This window comes from Oncorhynchus gorbuscha, linkage group LG02 (assembly GCF_021184085.1).
Source record: "Oncorhynchus gorbuscha isolate QuinsamMale2020 ecotype Even-year linkage group LG02, OgorEven_v1.0, whole genome shotgun sequence".
In the NCBI taxonomy this organism is placed as follows: Eukaryota; Metazoa; Chordata; class Actinopteri; order Salmoniformes; family Salmonidae; genus Oncorhynchus; species Oncorhynchus gorbuscha.
Window position 1 is genome coordinate 44,719,883 of NC_060174.1, and position 20,293 is coordinate 44,740,175.

Below are 20,293 nucleotides of genomic sequence, written 5' to 3' on the forward strand. Positions count from 1 at the left end.
AAACCACCCTCTCAGGCTTATATAGCCGACTTCATTGATTAAGAATGATTTCCTTTATGAGGTCATGTGTTTTTCTGTCCCAGTAACAGTGTTTGCTTTCTTAGGAGCAGGCCTGAGAATCCCCAGTTGTATCCAGGGCCAGACTGAGGCAGATTAGAGGAGTGCAATTCTTTTTTAAATAAATACAAATAAACGATTTAGGTGACAATGCACATAAATCAACATCAATATTACAATAATGCCACGTCCATGTAAATGTGCCGGGGTTAGCCAAAAGCTCATTTGCACCCATGGTCCCAATGACACAGTCCTCAGGGCTTCTCTAGTTACAAGCCTCCCTTTGCTTTCCTGTCTTTCGAAGAAAATCTGGGCCGGGTTGAGTGGGGAGTGGAGGGGGTGGGGTGGGGAGTGGAGTGGAGGGGGTGGGGAGTGGAGGGGGTGGGGAGTGGAGGAGGGTGGGGAGTGGAGGGGGTGGGGAGTGGAGGAGGGTGGGGAGTGGGAGAAGACGCATGGGGAAGTTCAGTCTTCTCCAATGAATTACACGATATTCCAGCAATGGAAAAGTCTGCTTCTCTGGAGAAAACCACTGGAAAATAATGTGGTTGCTAACTAAACTAACTCTCTCTCTCTGTCTGTATCTCTCTTCCTCTCTCCTGGTCTCCCTCTCACACAGACTCCCCTCCCCCTCCCCCTCTTCCTCTCTATGTCTTATCTTAAAATGGATTCCCAGAGGATTAAACACAAGGGCTCCATGAATATTTGATGAAATGCAGGCATGACCTCAGTCAGGTCTACACTCATGCTCCATCTGGCTGGGCAGCCCAGAGGAGAGCACTTGGCTAGACTAGGGTTGCAAAGGGCAAACTTTTGAAGTTTACCAGTAAACTACCAGAATTGTGGTATCTTTCAAGGATTTGATGTAATCTATCACAAGACATCTAGTAGCCCTGTTGGGTACGTCAGATTATCACAAGTGTCTGTAACTATCTCTGGTCCACTGTGAGGCCTTATCACATACATGCACAATATGAAATAATTATGTAAGTGGTGAAACAGGCTTATTTCACAACTGCCACCAGTTTGATGCAACAACATTGACAACAAGTACATACTGACACAGTCAAATAAATACAATACACAGGATATTTCATGCCGAAACACCAATGTTTTTCACTAAGTTAATGGTTTATATTTAGAATAATGTTTTACAACTTTGTCCTATTTTTTTATTATCATCTTATGTCATTATTTCATATTGTATATTCGTGTGATAAGACTTCACAAAGGTAATTGAAAATAATGCCATTGTTGATTAGATGCTATTTTCTCTTGTACCATCTGGCCTATCCACCAAACATCATGGACAATATGGTCACAGATGTAAAAAAGAATACTATATATGAATACATTTTATCAAAGTTATTCAAGTATAAATTACCAAGATTTTCTGTTAATTACCACAATGACTGAAGATTCCGTTAACTTTGGTAAATTACTGGTAGCTTTGCAACCCTAGGTTGTACTAAAACCACTCTGTAACTGCTAAGCTACAGTATGTGGTCATCTGTCACGGACCCTAGCTAGCTGTCATTTTCGGTGATGTAATTCACCAGGGCCTGTTAAACTGTTGATAGTGCCAAGCTAATTGTCATTGATAGTGTTTGATTATAGACGTTCTACTGCCAGAGGTTCTGTAAGGATAGAAATGTCCTTTTTGTCTGTGAAGGACATCACTTATTTCTACTACTCTTTTGTTGCTTCTAAAAAGGGATGTCTTTAAGTGATGTTTTTTTACAACATGGACCCACATTTTGTTCATGTTATTTTCTTAAAGTAGAATAACCAGCAGTACTATTTTATCTCACTTGTTCACTCTCTTAGCTCCTTAGGGAAAGACTTCAAACGGTTCTCTATTCTAATTTCTCCCTTGTCATGAGGACTTGAATCACCATACGATCTTGATTTTATCGTTACATCCATAAGCTAAGCAAATGTGAGCGGTGAGTGAGCATGTGGGAAAGCAATTGATCAACGATAACGCTAATCCTATAACACGAAACTATTGACTTTTAGTGGGGTCTGCTCAGAGCTCGGCTGTTTCTCCCTGGGATCTAGCTAGATCTAATGAAAGTCAACTAATAAAAACAATGGAATCTTTCCCACCTCAAAAGCTCCTCAGATAAAGCAAACGTGAACACAGACATGTCTTGATTGTTCTATTGCACTCTGGGTTCACAGCCGACTGCCAGACTCAGAAGAGCCAGTCACGCGAGGGGCTCTGCTCAAAACAGAACCATGTGTGGGTTTGTAGTTAGCGTTAATACCAAAATACTTCTTTCTTCTCCCACCCTTTCCTTTTTTCAAATTGCACAACCCATTAAATTACGTATTATTTTTCTCTAAGGAGCCTGTCAAACAAAGGATATGATATCATTGGGGGGGGGGCTGTAATTCGTATCTCAGCTTTCTCAGCAGCTCATATAAGCTAGGGCCCTGTCTATGTCTGTGTGTGTTTCATAGCTGCTTGGCTAAAACATAATTTGTAATGTGACTCTGATCATGAAAGGTGGGGTGGGTTCTCGTAAAATGACCCATATGAGTGTACTGGATGGTTCAGTGGTATTCTGCTCGGAGCTGTGTGTGTGTGTGTGTGTGTGTGTGTGTGTGTGTGTGTGTGTGTGTGTGTGTGTGTGTGTGTGTGTGTGTGTGTGTGTGTGTGTGTGTGTGTGTGTGTGTGTGTGTGTGTGTGTGTGTGTGTGTGTGTGTGTGTGTTTAGTTAGTGAGTTTTGTCATTGCCTCAAACCCAGACTCACACGGGTTGCCTTTGGCTCCGCAGTACCAGTATTTCTCTCCGAGCTACATCATGTTCTCATCAGGGAAGCCCGATGAAGACAATTCAGAGTTGTGAATGCTTCACAGATTTTGTGAAAATAGATTATTAGTCTCATCTAAATACATATGTTTCCACTCAGACTGTAGCTATAACATACCAGCTTTCGCAGACACCAACACAATCTCTGCTAAATGTTCTCAGCATAGGGAAGCCCGACGAAGACCTATTTAGAGTCATGAATGCAGTTATATTTTTCAGGAAAATGGGCCTTGATCTAAAAGGTACCATTTATCTTCCTTTGCGTTTCACAAATATTGAGATGTGTTTTTTAAAACTTTTTTTTATATTGTCCTGCAAATGGCAGAACAGAAAAACTCTGCATAGCTGACAATACTGTTGCTTTTTCAATCAAACCTACAGCGGTGGGTATGGATGTGTAGAGAGAACAGGATGGGTTGTGATTGAATCACTGAACGTCACAGACATCAAGAGATTCTGCAGACAGGCCTTATCAGGTTAGTTATATTTCGGAGCTGGGATCAGTTGGAGGGGTAAATTACATTTTGTTTCGCTCGAATGATTCATATTGATTTGAGCTCAACACAGCATCTCGGTTTGTGCCCAAGACAGAAACTAGTAAATGGGAGCACTGTATGAGAATCCATCCGTGTGAAAAGTATAGCCCGCCCACTGGGCACACTACATCATATAAGATCTTTTGTTTATTTATACAACATGTTATTGTGATATCACCGTGCTTCATCTAATAGCAGAACCAAGTGTCCTGGATTGCAGTTGAGTATAAAAGTACATGGGGAAAGTGATCAATGCTGTTCGAGATTCTGCACAGATTATTACAGCAATTGTGAAGATCTCCACACTTTATATGATTACGTCAGAAGAAATGTATAGTTACAGCAACCTCAAAATGTGGCCAAGTTTGAACGTTACATTAGTTTGTAAGGCTGTTTACTGTGTTACAAAAGTCATTTTGAATTGTGTTTAGTTGATAACGCAACCAAATATCAACATTTTAAAGGAGATGTGTTTACTGCTTGGATAGTTCCATCTGAGCCAGTAGCTAAATCCCATTCTTTAACTTTTATTTTTGGTTGAGTTGGAGACATGACTCCAACATATAATTTGTTAACTTCTAAACAAGTTAATATGCTATTTATTCTTTGTCAAAAGTGATATTGAATTGTGTTTGGTTGTCAACGCAACCAAATAGCAACATTTGAACAAGATTTATCTTCTGCTTGGATAGTTCCGTCTCTGCCACTGACTTATTCTGGCTTTAATTCCAGTTTGTCTACAAATGAATCATTGATATGCTGGATTCACATTTTCATCTCAATGAAAAATCCAACTTTAAATTAACTTTAAATAAAGTTTGATTTGATCCTATTCTTTAACTTTGATTTTAGGTTGAGATGGAGACATGAATTCAACATATCAATTATTCATTTGAGTAAATACTGGAATTAAAGCCAGAATAATTAGTGGCATAGATAGTTCTATCTCATTAAAATGTTTGTATTTGGTTGTGTTGACAAGTCAATATCACTAAATATCATAACATTTGATAACAACCAGAGCTTAAAACCCTAGGCCTATTGAATTGTCTATTTTTAGTTTAATTCTGGGATGAATTAAAACAACTGCTGTTGATGACTTTACAAATGCTATATACTAAAATACACTGAACAAAATTATAAACGCAACATGCAACCATTTCTAAGATGTTACTGAGTTCCAGTTCATATAAGGAAATCAGTCAATTGAAATAAATAAATGAGGCCCTAATCTATGGATTTCACATTAATACAGATATGCATTTGTTGGTCTCAGATCATTTTAAAATAAGAAAGGGGCATGGATCAGAGAACCAGTCAGTATTTGGTGACACTACCATTCATCGTCACACGTCTCCTTCGCATAGAGTTGATCAGTCTGTTGATTTTGGCCTGTGGAATGTTGTCCCAAACCTCTTCAATGGCTGTGCAAAGTTGCTGGACATTGGCGGGAACTGGAACACGCTGTCGTACACGTTGATCCAGAGCATCCCAAACGTGATCAATGTCGCTGGTGAGTATGCAGGCCATGGAAGAACTGGGACATTTTCAACTTCCAGGAATTATGTACAGATCCTTGCGACATGGGGCCTTGCGTTATCATGCGGATACATGAGGTGATGATGGCGGATGAATGGCACAACATCTCTGCATTCAAATTGCCATTGATAAAATGCAATTGTGTTCGTTGTCCGTAGTTTATGCCTGCCCGTACCATAACCTCACCGCCACCATGGAGCACTTTGTTCACAACGACGACCTTCGCGCAAACCGCGAAGAAGCCGGATGTGGAGGTCCTGGGCTGGCATGGTTACACATGGCCTGCGGTTGTAAGGCCTGTTGGATGTACTGCTAAATTATTTTAAACGACATTGGAGATGGCTTATGGTAGAGAAATAACATTCAATTATCTGGCAACAGCTCTGGTGGACAGTCCTGCAGTCAGCATGCACGCTCCCTCAAAACTTGAGATGTCTGTGGCATTGTGTTGTGACAAAACTGCACATTTTAGAGTGGCCTTTTATTGTTCCCAGCACAAGGTGCACCTGTGTAATGATCATGCTGTTGAATCAGCTTCATGATATGCCACACCTGTCAGGTAGATGGATTATCTTGGCAAATGAGAAGTACTCACTAACATTTGCATACACAAATTTGTGAATGAAATCTATAAGAAATAAGCTTTTTTTACATGTTCTGTTTATATTTTTGGTCAGTGTAGATTTGGATAGAGTTTTGATTAACCACATGATAATGATTTCGAGATACGAAGACGTTTATTATAAATGAAATGAAAATGTTCCACGAAAATGTGCATGTGAAAACCATAACTGGCACGCAACACAGATCGGTAGAAATGGGAAGATAAATGGTCATTCCACATGAGAAAGTTTGCACATTCCTCGTGTAGCCTATTACTGGCTACTTCAGGAGAGTAACGGCAGAATCTGCGAATGCCAGTAGGAGCGGGAGGAGGATGGTCGAGTAGGAGCGGGAGGAGGATGGTCGGGACAGGTAAAGTTTTTTTCTGGAGGTTATCTTGATCTCTGGCTCCCACTTGAGTAATGTGTGTCATATTTCATCAAACAGTGAGCTTATAGCATCAGACAAACTCAATGGATATATAGTTAATTTTATTAAAACACATAGGGTATGTCTGTATATTGTGTGGTCGACCAATATTTGTTTTATTCGTGGACAGCCCTATAAAAGATTCACATGCGGGTATAAATTACTACCAAAGGACAATAGGACACACAAGCGAGTATAAATGAGTCAACAGTTGAGTCATTTACTTTCTGAAAGTGTAGCCTGATGTGCTCGCATCGGTGAATTCAAAGACAAATAGCGCTGCTTTCATGTGTCCTGTTTACAGCGCAGAGGAGCTTTGGTTTGTTAAAGCGTGACAATGAATACATGTAGGCTTATTACAGCAACATTTGAGCAGTAGCCTCGGCTGGCTACTCAACTACGAGACATTGCACCATACAGCAATGCTGCCTTCATCCCCACCATGACATGTTCTAAGTTTAAATGTTACAAGTTGCGTTGTTGTTGTTTGGAGTTATTAAACACTTTTTGATTAGGGTCACAGCATATTATGCACATCTGCAAGCACTGCAGCAAAGGCTGGACAAATACTATAATACTCTTCTTTTGTTTTAATATGTTAAAATGCTATATACAGCATTCTATGTACAGTTGAAGTCGGAAGTTTACGTACACTTAGGTTGGAGTCATTAAAACTCGTTTTTAAACCACTCCACAAATTTCTTGTTCACAAACTATAGTTTTGGTAAGTCGGTTAGGATATCTACTCTGTGCATTGAACAAGTCATTTTTCCAACAATTGTTTACAGACAGATTATTTCACTAATAATTCACTATATCACAATTCCAGTGGATCAGAAGTTTACATACACTAAGATGACTGTGCCTTTAAACAGCTTGGAAAATTCCAGAAAATTATGTAATGGCTTTTGAAGCTTCTGATAGGCTAATTGACATAATTTGAGTCATTTGGAGGTGTATCTGTGGATGTATTTCAAGGCCTACCTTCAAACTCAGTGCCTATTTGCTTCACATCATGGGGAAATCAAAATAAATCGGCCAAGACCTCAGAAAAAAACATTGTAGACCTCCACAAGTCTGGTTCATCCTTGGGACCAATTTCCAAATGCCTGAAGGTACCACGTTCATCTGTACAAACAATAGTACGCAAGTATAAACACCATGGGACCACGCAGCCGTCATACCGCTCAGGAAGGAGACGCGTTCTGTTTCCTAGAGATGAACGTACTTTGGTGCGAAAAGTGCAAATCAATCCCAGAACAACAGCAAAGGACCATGTAAAGATGCTGGAGGAAACAGGTATAAAAGTATCTATATCCACAGTAAAACAAATCCTATATCGACATAACCTGAAAGGCCACTCAGCAAGGAAGAAGCCACTGTTCTAAAACCACCATTAAAAAAAGCCAGACTACGGTTTGCAACTGCACATGGGGACACAGATCATGCTTTTTGGAGAAATGTCCTCTGGTCTGGTGAAACAAAAATAGAACTGTTTGGCCATAATGACCATCATTATGTTTGGAGGAAAAAGGGGGAGGCTTACAAGCAGAAGAACACCATCCCAACCATGAAGCACGGGGGTGGCAGCATCATGTTGTGAGGGTGCATTGCTGCAGGAGGGACTGGTGCACTTCAAAAAATAGATGGCAACATGAGGGAGGAAAATTATGTAGATAAATTGATGCAACATCTCAAGACATTAGTCAGGAAGTTGAAGCTTGGTCGCAAATGGGTCTTCCAAATGGACAATGACCCCAAGCATACTTCCAAAGTTGTGGCAAAATGGCTTAAGGACAACAAAGTCGAGGTATTGGAGTGGCCATCACAAAGCCCTAACCTCAAACCTAAAGAGAACCTGACTCCGTTACACCATCTCTGTCAAGAGGAATGGGCTAAAATTCACCCAACTTATTGTGGGAAGCTTGTGGAAGGCTACCCAAAATGTTTGACCCAAACAATTTAAAGGCAATGCTACCAAATACTAATTGAGTGTATGTAAACTTTTGACCCACTGGGAATGTGATGAAAGAAATAAAAGCTGAAATAAATCATTCTCTCTAATATTATTCTGACATTTCACATTCTTAAAATAAATTGGTGATCCTAACTGACCTAAGGCAGGGAATTTTTACTAGGATTAAATGTCAGGAATTGTGAAAAACTGAGTTTAAATGTATTTGGCTAAGGTGTAAACTTCTGACTTCAACTGTAGATGAGTGGACATTATAAAGAGCTATATTTTTCTGGATTAAACAATGGCCAGTTTGGGTCGAAAGTTGTAGGCCTATGCACATTTTTTATTTATTTTTAATTGATAGTCCCCGACATCGGGAGCTAGAATTACTTAAAATATGTGTATGTTTACATTGGCCTATTTTATTGCTTTCCCGCTGACACTACTACATGAATAAAATATTGTCCTCTTGCTAGATTGATGACTAAAGCCATAGCGAAACAGTGCATAACGGCTGTCAGCTCATCTGGTGTTAAAACAAACATATTAGGTTATGTCTGGCCTGCAAATTCCTTGTGTTTTTTCAATATGACATATGAATGAGTTTGACATCCCCTGTTTTAAAAGTAAGTAATTCAACATCTTACAAGATTTGTCCATGTTGAAATGTGGTTACCATAATCCTGTGGTTGAAATTACATCCTTAAAGCAACAGTTTACTTTGATGACTCTTTCAAATCCACATTCCATGTCAGAATACATTGACAAATTACATTGAAACAATGTTGAATCAAGCAATTTGTGTCCAATCATGTCATGTGAAATTTTGTGTGATACATTGTTGTCTGTAGCCTAGCCTAAAACTAGATTTTAAATTTCCCCTTTTAAAATACATTTCCTAAATCTGGAAATGTCTACACAAAGTTGATCTTTGTTTCCATCGTCTAATCACTATGCAGTCTACTATAGCCACAGCGCCCTGGCATTAGGAAGATAATGTAGCTTTTAGTCTTTATCGCCAGTCATTTAGGTCAGGATGAGGGAAACTACAGAGCTTATGACTCCATTTCCTGTAGAACTCTGGTGGTAGCATACCTCTGCAATGGGTCTAGATTAGGATCCTTACGTATCAGGCCAGGATCCATAGAGTTTTTCCACAGAATGTTTTTTTTTTTTAACACAAAATGTGCAAGTGAAATGTGTGTACAAGGCTCACCTCAGATCTTTCGATGATGCACCCATCTCTCTCTCCTCTCTCCCTGTTTCTCTCTCTATTTCTCTCTCCCTTTCTTTATTTATCTCTCTCACTCTCTCTTTTGATTCAAAGGACTTTATTGGCATTGGAAAAATATGTTTACCTTGCCAAAGCAAATGGAATAGACAATAAACAAAAGGGGAAACATTAGTAAACATTACACTCGCAAAAGTTTTCAAAGAATATAGACATTTCAGATGTTAAATTAAGTATAAAAGGTAAAGTAAATAAACAGATAAATGTAGGTTGTATTTACAATGCAGTTTGTGCTCCACTGGTTGCCCCTTTCTCTTGACAACAGGCCACAAATCTTGCTGCTGTGATGGCACACTGCGGTATTTAGCCTAACAGATATGGGTTTATCAATGTCTGATTTGTTTTCAAATTCTTTGTGGGTCTGTGTGATCTGTGGGAATTATGTGTCTCTAATGTGGTCATACATTTGGCAGGAGGTTAGGAAGTGTAGCTCAGTTTCCACCTTTTTGAGGGCAGTGGGCACATTGCCTGTCATCTCTCGAGAGCCAGGTCTGCCAATGGCGGCCTCTCTCAATAGAAAGGCTATGCTCACTGAGTCTGTAGTAGAGCTTGACCGATTATGATTTTTCAATACCGATACTGATTATTGGAAGACCAAAAAAAAGCTGATACCAGTTTAATTGGCCGATTATTTATCTATTTATTTATATATATATATTTTTTGTAATAATGAAAATTACAACAATACTGAATGAACAATCAACCCTTTTATTTTAACTTAATATAATACAGAAATAAAATCTATTTAGTCTCAAATAAATAATGAAACATGTTTGGTTTAAATAATGCAAAAACAAAGTGTTGGAGAAGAAAGTAAAAGTGCAATATGTGTCATGTAAAAAAGAACTGAAAAAAAAAAAAGCTGGTGGTTCAATATTCCCAGTTCTTCAATATTCCCAATTAAGAAGCTTTAGGTTGTAGTTATAGGAATTATGACGCGTCGACTATTTCTCTCTATACCATTTGTATTTCATATACCTTTGACTATTGGATGTTCTTATAGGCACTTTTATTTCAGTATTGCCAGCCTAATCTCGGGAGTTGATAGGCTTGAAGTCATAAGCAGCGCAGTGCATCAAGCATTGCTAAGAGCTACTGGCAAACTTAAGAGCCTGCTGCTGCCTACCACCGGTCAGTCAGACTGCTCTGTCAAATATCAAATCATAGACTTCATTATAATAAACACACATAAATACCAATCGTAGAAATTAATAATGGTCAAATCCGGAAACTATCTTTTCGAAAACAAAACGTTTATTATTTCAGTGAAATACGGAACCATTCCGTATTTTATCAAACGGTGGCCACCCTAAGTCTAAATATTGCTGTTACATTGCACAACCTTCAATGTTATGTCATAATGATGTAAAATTCTGGCAAATGAATTCCGGTCTTTGTTAGGAAGAAACAGTTGGCTACGAGCCTGGCGGCCCAAACTGTTGCTTATACCCTGACTCTGCTTGCACTGAACGCAAGAGAAGTGACACAATTTCCCTAGTTAATATTACCTGCTAACATGCATTTATTTGAACTAAATATGCAGGTTTAAAAAATATATACTTCTGTGTATTGATTTTAAGAAAGGCATTGATGTTTTGCAAATGCGCTTTTGTTAAATCATCACCCGTTTGGCGAAGTAGGCTGTGATTCGACGATAAATGAACAGGCACCACATTGATTATTTGCAATGCAGGACAAGCTAGTTAACCTAGCAATATCATAAACCATGTGTAGTTAACTAGTGATTATGTGAAGATTGATTGTATTTTATAAGATAAGTTTAATCCAAGCTAGCAACTTACCTTGGCTCTTTTTGACGCTGCACTCGTGTAACACGCAGTCTCCTCATTGATTGCAATATAATCGGCCATAATCGGCGTCCAAAAAAGCCAATTACCGTTTGTTATGAACTTGAAATCGGCCCTAATTAATCGCCCATGATGAGTACTCAGTCGACTCTAGTCTGTACATAGTCAATGACTTTATACATTTAGGGTCAGTCACAGTGGTCATGTATTCTGATATTGTATACTCTCTGTTTAGGGCCAGAGAACATTCCAATGTGCTCTGTTTTTTGGTTGATTCTTTCCAGTGTGTCAATTAGTTATCTTTTTGATTTCTCATAATTGGGTTGCGTCTAAATGTGTTTCTGTCCTGCGGCAGAAAGGTTCATCTCTGTGCAGGGTGAGGGCTTTGTGGTGGAATGTGTGGGCATCACTTCCTTTTAGGTGGTTGTAGAATTGAACAGCCCTTTTTTCGATGCTGATAACTAGCGGGTATAGTTCTAAAGCATCGTTTGGGGTTTTGCGTTGTAAATAAAGTATATTTTAGCTGAATTCTGCATGCATTCTCAATTGGGTGTTTGTCCCATTTTGTGTCCCACTTTTCTTTCGCTCTCACTCTCTCTCTCTCTGGCTATGTGTATCTCTTGTTATGTTATTAGGATGACAAGAAATAGTAGGATCAGCCATTGGCAGCACTGATAATCCTCCTGTTGTGCAGGCCACCTGCCAGCTACTCCGATGCTCAAACTGATATGACAATAATTATGTCATATGAATAATAATTATGTCATATGAATGGGCCTGTGTTGCTAGTAGACGTTATGATCATCTCAGCTACTCTTTCATCCACAAAGTCTTTAGAAGGAGTGAGGAGGCAGACCAATATTTGTTATGAAGACAATTTGTGTCAGTATGTAGATGTGGTGTGTTGATGCAATGAGACACCTCAAGGCCCCATCACGTGCAGCTGGAATCTCATTATTAGGGGATTATTCATGTAAGGAATGAATTAACCTCCCACCACATTAATTCGAGAATGCTGTCAGCCTTTAATGAAACCAGGGCTTATTTCAGTGTTATTTTGTTTTAATGAAGGAATAAAAAATATAATTTAGCCAAACAGTAACCATAAAATTGTACAGTATAATAGTCCACATTCCTTGTTGACCTTCCGTTTGAATGTTATGCTAATTTAACCTCAAGTTACACAAAGAAACATTGGCATAATTTGTCATATTTTGATAAAAACAGGACATTTCTATATCAAATGTTACTTTTGAGAGCATGACTAGGCCTATTTCACAAAAGAGGTGTACTTCATCAAGCCTGTCCTATGGCACACTTCTCTTGCCAGTTCACGCACTTGACATTTGTGCTACAATGATGGGATATTTGAAGGTGTCTCCATGCCTGCGTTCCATGCCTGTTAAATTGATGAAACCCAGTGGTGCGCAAAACGCTCGTGTTTCAGCAAGCAGGTGGCAGCGGTACTCTGTCCTGTAACCCTTTGTCCAGCCGTGCCTACTGTAATATCAACCCAAGTCACCTGTCCGTCTGCTGGCTGTTGCGTTGTCCTCGGTCAAATTACACACTGGGCACAGATGTCAGTTCAACGTCTAGTTTTGATTTACATTTGGTTGAGTTGTCAACTAATGTGAATTCAACAACCAAAACATCGCCATGTGATTGGATTTGGGTTAAAAGTTGGGTGAAGAAAATACTCAATGTTGATTAATTTTACGTTGGTACATTTCTGCAAATACAATTACTTTTCGTAGTTGATTCAACGTCATCACATAGATTTTTGGGGGTTTAAATGACATGGAAACAACATTGATTCAACCAGTTTTTGCTCAGTGGGTAAAACCTTACCTGTTAATTATTAACAGAAAAATTGGGCATCATAATTCAGTTGTTTGCTAGGCTATTTCGGTTATTGATTTAGTCTTTTTCTGTTAGTTTCTATACTCTTACTACCCTGTAGTCTATTTGAAGATGGGAAATGAAACTATAGAAAAACATGTGCAGTGCCTTCAGAAAGTATTCACCCTTTTGACTTAAACCCCCCCCCACAATTGTTACAAGGTGGGATTAAAATCAATTTAATTGTCTTTTTCTGTCAACAAGCTAGACAAAATACTAGAGTGTTGTCTTTTAGTCAAGTCTAAAATTTGTAAAAAATATTTTTTTTCAATAAAAAAATATATATACTCATTTTGATTACATAAGTCAATGTTAGAATCACCTTTGGCAGTGATTACAGCTGTGAGTTTGTCTGGGTAAATCTCGAAGAGTTTTGCACACCTGGATTGTACAATATTATCAGATTATGCTTTTTTTAATTCTTCAAGCTCTGTGAAGTTGGTTGTTGAACATTGCTCGAAAGATTTTAGATATTCAAGCAGATTTAAGTCAAAACTGTAACTCGGACACTCGGGAACATTCAATGTCTTATCGGTAAACAACTCCAGTGTATATTTGGCCTTGTTTTAGGTTTATGTCCTTCTGAAAGGTGAATTTGTCTCCCTGTGTCTGTTGGAAAGCAGACTGAACCAGGTTTTCCTCAAAGATGTTTCTTGTGCTTAGCTGTATTCCATTTATTTTTATAACAAACATAAAGTAATTTTCTTTGACACATTTTTTTGTGTTTTATTACAAATAGGATGCATGTTTTGGAATATTTGTATTCTGTACAGGCATCCTTCTTTTCACTCTGTCATTTAGGTTAGTATTGTGGAGTAACTACAATGTTGTTGATCCATCCTCAGTTTTCTCCTATCACAGCCGTTAAACTATGTGACTGTTTTAAAGTCACCATGGTGAAATCCGGTAACTTAGTTAGGAACGACTCCTGTGTCTTTGTAGCGACTGGTTGTATTGATTCACCATTTAAAGTGTAATTAAGAACTTCACCACGCTCAAAGGGATATTCAACGTCTGCTTTAGAATGGAAAAAAAAAGATCTACCAATAGGTGCCCTTCTTTGTGAGGCATTGTAATACCTCCCTGGTCTTGGTGGTCGTCACGTGCATCAGCACCTCATCAGACTCACCTGGACTCAATCACCTGCCTGATTATCTTTCCAGCGTACATCTCCCAGCGTACATGTTACAGAACCATAGGATAGCATTTAGCATGTTTTCCTCTTAGGGGAGCCAGCCACTGTCTAGATCTAACCTATTGACTGAATGTGAGCAATGAAGGAAACCAAAGATCGAAAAGAGCACCTTGATTGAGTTCAAGTTCATCTCCACAAACAAAGTTCAGATGCATCATAGCCAGTCTAGATGTCTGAGCAGCTGTGGTTATTTGGCTGGATCTCTCACTGGTTCTTGGTAGTTTGGGTTGTATGATGATGATGTGTGTGTTTTAAGAGTTTTCCTCTATCTTTCTTTTGTATAAATAGATGTCATCTGGTACTGTGGTTGTTTTGATGTGTAGAGAGCTCGTACAGAGAGCAGAGACATGGCAGGCAGTTGCTGAGTCACTCCATATGATGAGTCTGTTTGTGGCTTGTGCTGCTAGTGATGCCTAGTCAGGGTCTGAACTCTGAAGTCCCTCTAATGTTCTCTCAAGCATGAGTCACACAGACAGTCTAAAACATTTACAGTAGCATGGCATACTGAAGCCCATAGCCCGATCAAGCTCACTTCACTGCTTTAACACCCAACAGAATAGATGAAGATCCCTGTTAAGTTTACATTAGATACGCCTACGTTACAGAAGAATTACAGAAAGTCGGACCCCTTTTCTAACGTATTTTGCTTTCTCTATTGCGTCCTCTCAAATGAAACTGTGGACAACTCAACGTTTCTCTATCTCGCCCATAAAATCAATAAGATCTCTTGCGAATAAGCTATGGCTACACTTTCTGAAAGGGCAAGGTTTCCAGGTGTTTGATGCCGTTCCATTCCGCTCCGTTACGGATATTATTATGAGCCGTTCTCCCCTCAGCAGCTTCCTGTTGGTTACCTGCCATGAGTTCACCTCAGTGTAAACAAAACCTGATACTCACACACTCACAGTATTCCTCCAGAAGGTTCATGTTAACAATCTACTTTCTTCCAGATACCATCTCAGTTACCATTAGGAGACCACCTCAACTCAGCTGTCTGATCTGCCTAGTAATCTAACTGGGATGACATACAGTACACCTCTCGTCTGATGGCAGGGTAATACAGCTGTCTGATCTGCCTAGTAATCTAACTGGGATGACATACAGTACACCTCTCGTCTGATGGCAGGGTAATACAGCTGTCTGATCTGCCTAGTAATCTAACTGGGATGACATACAGTACACCTCTCGTCTGATGGCAGGGTAATACAGCTGTCTGATCTGCCTAGTAATCTAACTGGGATGACATACAGTACACCTCTCGTCTGATGGCAGGGTAATACAGCTGTCTGATCTGCCTAGTAATCTAACTGGGATGACATACAGTACACCTCTCGTCTGATGGCAGGGTAATACAGCTTTCTGGTTCTCAAAGTTCCCTGATTCAACATCACAAGCCTCTGTTTGGACTTTAAGCGCGATTCTAATGGAACATTTATAGAACACGGTTTAGAATATAAACTAGGCAAACTGATACAGCTCTTTGGAACCCGATTTGAAGGCCCACTACTATGAATTATTCAAAGTGTTGTAGCGTGGCACCCATGGCTTCACGGCAGCTCACACACAGACCCTGCCCCAGAAACACAAGCACACGCACCCACGCACATATACACACAAAACACAGGTCACACACACACACGTGTATTAGACTGTGACTTGTGTAATCATGGCAGTTCCCAATTAAATCATGCATGATGCTTAAGTTACGCAAGAAGCAAATTACTGAATAAAGGCCGTTGGCACTCTCTAGCACTCTCTAGTCTGGCAAGTTAGTCAGAAACATACTCACTGCATCATCGAAGACGTATGGTCCATTACAGCACTTCAGTCTCCAACAAAACCCCACTCTGCAAAATGACTAGAATTAGTCCTGTTAGGTTTGTGATTGCTTTTGAATATAATATACAATTACTTGTGATGAGGGAGAATAGGGACATACGAAGGTCAAGCACCAGAAAATGTTATGGTAACAAGCTAGTTGTTCCTACTTGTGTGCTTTGGTACGTAGCTCACTTTGGACCCTTAAACTAGAATGACCTGAGGTTTTCAGCCTGGAACATATGGTCTCCATATATCCTCATCCACACATAACATTAATTAGGCTATACAAACAACATGTATTATCATACACACAAATTAAATGATAGTACACCGTCACAAAATGTGCACTGTGAGATAGCCTGACCTGTTTATTTACTGCTGTCGATCACGCTAAAGCTGTTCCATGAGGGTTCTGTGGATAACTTTATCTGTCATTGTTGTGTGCATCCTGTCACACTGGGCTGTAACAGTGTTTTGTGGTTCTGAATAGATTTTTCCATTTTACAGCCACTTTGGCAAATGGTACTGCATTAGTTAGACTAGTGATTAGCCTGATGCCTAAGGCACTGTAGTGATTTTGTAGAAGAGCACAAACACAATGTCGCAGCCTATAAGTGGTATTGTACATTTTATGTAACGTTGTTGGTTGGAGTCTTTTTGCACATAAACTGGCCTACTCAAATTAGGCTATCAGACTTAAGTTGACGTTTTAGTGTGGATTTCATTACTTTTATTACGTTGCAGTTGCTAGTTAGTTACCTGTCTAAAATTGTAGCATAGTCCTAATCAGTAATGTAACTTTTCGATTACTAAAACTCAGTAACATAATCTGATTACTTTTGGATTACTTTCCCCTTAAGGGGCATTAGAAGAAGACAAAAAGGATCCATCAAACACATTTGGTATGTCATCATAGTGGTCTCTGGCTTGTGGTCAGACTCGTTCAGGTGGAACAAACTTAAACTTCCACCTTTTTTCTGTTGCTGAATTGAATGTCATTGAGAAAACAGAAAGGTGTCATAATGTATTTTTTTCTCAGCACACATCCTTTCTGAATTTAAAAGTAATCCAAGAAGTAATCATTTCTTTTTTTTTTAAGTATCTGTAATCTGATTACAATATTTTTGCTGGTAAAGTAACTGATTACAGTCACCGTTTTTTTGTAATCAGATTATATGTAATTGAGTAGGCCTACTCCCCATCCCTGACCACGACAGATGAAGAATAGGCCTCAATTTTGTACCTTTAGCATCCAATAATCATCCCATAACCTTTGCTCCAGAGGTGAGGATCAGATTAGGCCCATATGGAGCCCTCCGATGATAAATGGTAATCCTATATTATGTCCTTGGGACCATTCATGATTCTTCTCATTAATTTGTATGTTATTTATTGACAGTCACAGATCAATGTTTATTCTATGGAGAAAAGTAGCCTACTAATTAAGGCTAAAGAGCCTGGCAGAACATATTTGAGTCCTATTGATGTGATGTAGGAAATGTCTATAATTATATGCCTGTGTGGAAATACCCCCACAGCTTTTCCCCTTTGAGTCACTAGGCTAAATCGGTTGACTTTATCCAGTGTTTGATTTGATCCTGCAATTTTGTTGAACATTTATAGCCTACTTTGTTCTCTGAAGAGTGATGGACGGCTTCCTTCCTGGTCATTTCCAAAGGTTGTTGTTGCCAAAACTCACTGAGCAAGAAAATGAAATGAAACAGCTTCACTGTATATCAACAACAAGTCTTCAATTCGAATGAGATCATATTGATCTCTTAGTCTATTTGAAGAGCACGCTATTTTCCACAGTACTTTATTTCAGTGCAGTCTTAGTTAGGCTACTCACAGATAACTTATCTGATCTATAATTTGCCATTCATGTTCATGTTTGATGTTGTTTATTTTTCAGTAGACTGTTCTTCGTTGGATCCCACCGTGTTGGATGAGTTTCGGGAAGAAGCATCAAGCTGGACTGAATCACCCTCAGCCTTATTTGTTTCACACACTGAGGCCTCTGAGCACCCAGATGACACTACAACTACAGCTCTCCCTTCACCTGGTCACCTACCACCTGAATCTACACTAACACTTACTCAATGGGGTATTTCAGCTTCTCAAAACTCCAAATCATTGACTTCTAGAGATCCCCTCCCCATTGGTCCAGACCCTCTCACCACTCCCACTTTAAGCTCCTCAGAGCCTGTGGTTGGCCTTCAGCAACAACCTAAAGGCCCTACCAGACTCTCAAGGGAGCTGAAGCTCTATCGTCCTGACTCAACCATGGCAATTTTCTCTCCAACCCTTGTTACAGTACCACACCAGAAACCTCTCGGACCACAGTCCAACAAATCCACAACACCCTTGAACTTCTCTACAGCCACCAGTTGGACTACATTGGTACAGTTCATTGTCCCAAACTCTAATGAGAGAGCTCCAGATGAACCTCCATTATTATCCCCCAGCAACCAGCAAGACGCATCAAAACAGACAACCCCTGCATTTATGACATCACTTCCTGTTGGACTGCCTGTTGACGATCTGGTAGATGTAGAAGCCCAGTCAGACCAAGCCAGACCAAAGTCTAAACCTAATCCAGACATGTCCCAGAGTTTAGGTGATCTCTTGCTGGTTCCCAAACTGCCCCTTGATCCCTCAAGTAGGTTAATCTATCTGGATCACCTTCATCCCAGCAGTGAGCTCATGCAGAAGGGCGATGCTGCTCAGGATATCCACATGCTCCCGAAACCATCACCTGAGATGCAGCTGGCTCCCAGCTACGTGCCTTTTCTGAACCCTCACACCACGTCCTTCTCGTCCGAGCCCACCATGGTCCCTCCTGAGGACTTCTTCCCCACCAACACCATGGTGGTGGATTGGGGCTCCGGAGACTACCCAGAGACTGCATCCTACATGGGCTTGGAAAGGGACGACTTCTCCCTGGTCACCAATCTGCCCACGGACATGTACGACCTGGAGGACTCCAATGCGGAAAGCTACGACACCTCCTTCCCCTCCAGGGTCGGCGTGTCCTTCTCCTCGATGCGTCACATGACGTCTTCACCTAGTCTCACAACAGCGGCTTACAGCTCTAGCGTCGGAAGTGTGGCCCCCACGTCCGTTCCTCTCCCCATCCATCCCTCTCCCAGTCACCCCACGCTAGCCTCAACACAAATACCAACACCTCAAGGGGATTTACCAGGAGTTTCAGATGTTGACTGGACAGATACCTTTATGGTTGAACCAACAGACCTCCTCTTACCAGACATGAATAGCCTGGAGTACTACACCATCCAGCTGACCAAGGATGACTCAGAAGAACATAGGGGCACTAACGTGACCACCACCTCCAGGCATTTCTCCCTGATGTCCATCAGCACCACGCACATCGTGGCCACCAGCACCTTCACTGTGGACCTCAGCCACATGCTTACAGCCTTCTATGGAGTAGATGGAGTGGAGGTCCAGCCTTCTGACAACACTTCCTGGATCGAAGAGTCCTCCACTGATATCTCCAGTTCCGAGCCTCTGAATACGACCACAGCAAACACAATGGAGATGACTCCGCTGAATGTCTCAGTGCCATTCTTGGAGGCTTCAGTAGTGCCAACTCCCTCCATGGACCTCTCGTCCTCCCTGTGGGGTGTCACTGGTCAGGTATCCGGTGAATGGACGAGCCCCGTGGCCACCTCCAGTGTCGGACTGGACAACAGCTCTGTCTTAGTGTCAGTGCAGCCTAGTGCTACTGCCTCGGAGACAGACATCCTGTGGTACGTCTCTCCCTCCGCCACAGAGACGGCCCTCCTCAGCACCTCTCTCGTAACTCCTGTGGTGACCACCTCTATCGCCTTCTCCCCATTTCCCGGCCAGACAGAATTACCCCCCAATGTCACCTCAGGCCCGACAGAACCAGCCACCAATGCCACCACCATCCCCCTGGTGTCAGTCATGGCTGACCAAGGCGTTGTTACTGATAGTCCTGTCACAGCAGTGACCAACGACAGCCAGACTACAGTTAGCGGTGTAGACATTTCCACAACTGATCCTGCCACCACCACCACCACTACTACTACCAGCATCACTACTGAGGCCTCTACAACCACCACTCTGGCCACCACCACTACCCTCCTAACTACTACTAAGAGCCCACCTACAACCATAGGCCGCCAGTACCTCTGTAACGTCACCAAGCCTGTGTACTTTGTTGAAGTCGGTAAGTTGTATTACCTCTTTGTCGTATTAATATACTTTTTTAATGCAGCAACATTATGTGGAATGTCATCCTAATCAATGTTACTAAGATATAATCAAAAACTATGTCTTATCCATTTTAGTATGAAAGT

The 20,293-nt window shown here is 40.6% G+C and overlaps 1 protein-coding gene across 4 annotated transcripts in view; it reads left to right on the plus strand.

Annotated features, from left to right (window-relative positions):
• The window catches only part of LOC124002822 (UPF0606 protein KIAA1549-like), a 74,586-nt gene that overhangs the window by 15,000 nt on the left and 39,293 nt on the right, over positions 1-20,293 (plus strand). For all 4 annotated transcript variants that reach the window (XM_046310578.1, XM_046310586.1, XM_046310579.1 and 1 more), the window contains exon 3: positions 17,863-20,163. In XM_046310578.1, the coding sequence (XP_046166534.1) occupies positions 17,863-20,163 (2,301 nt within the window). The remainder of the gene's footprint in view (positions 1-17,862; positions 20,164-20,293) is intronic.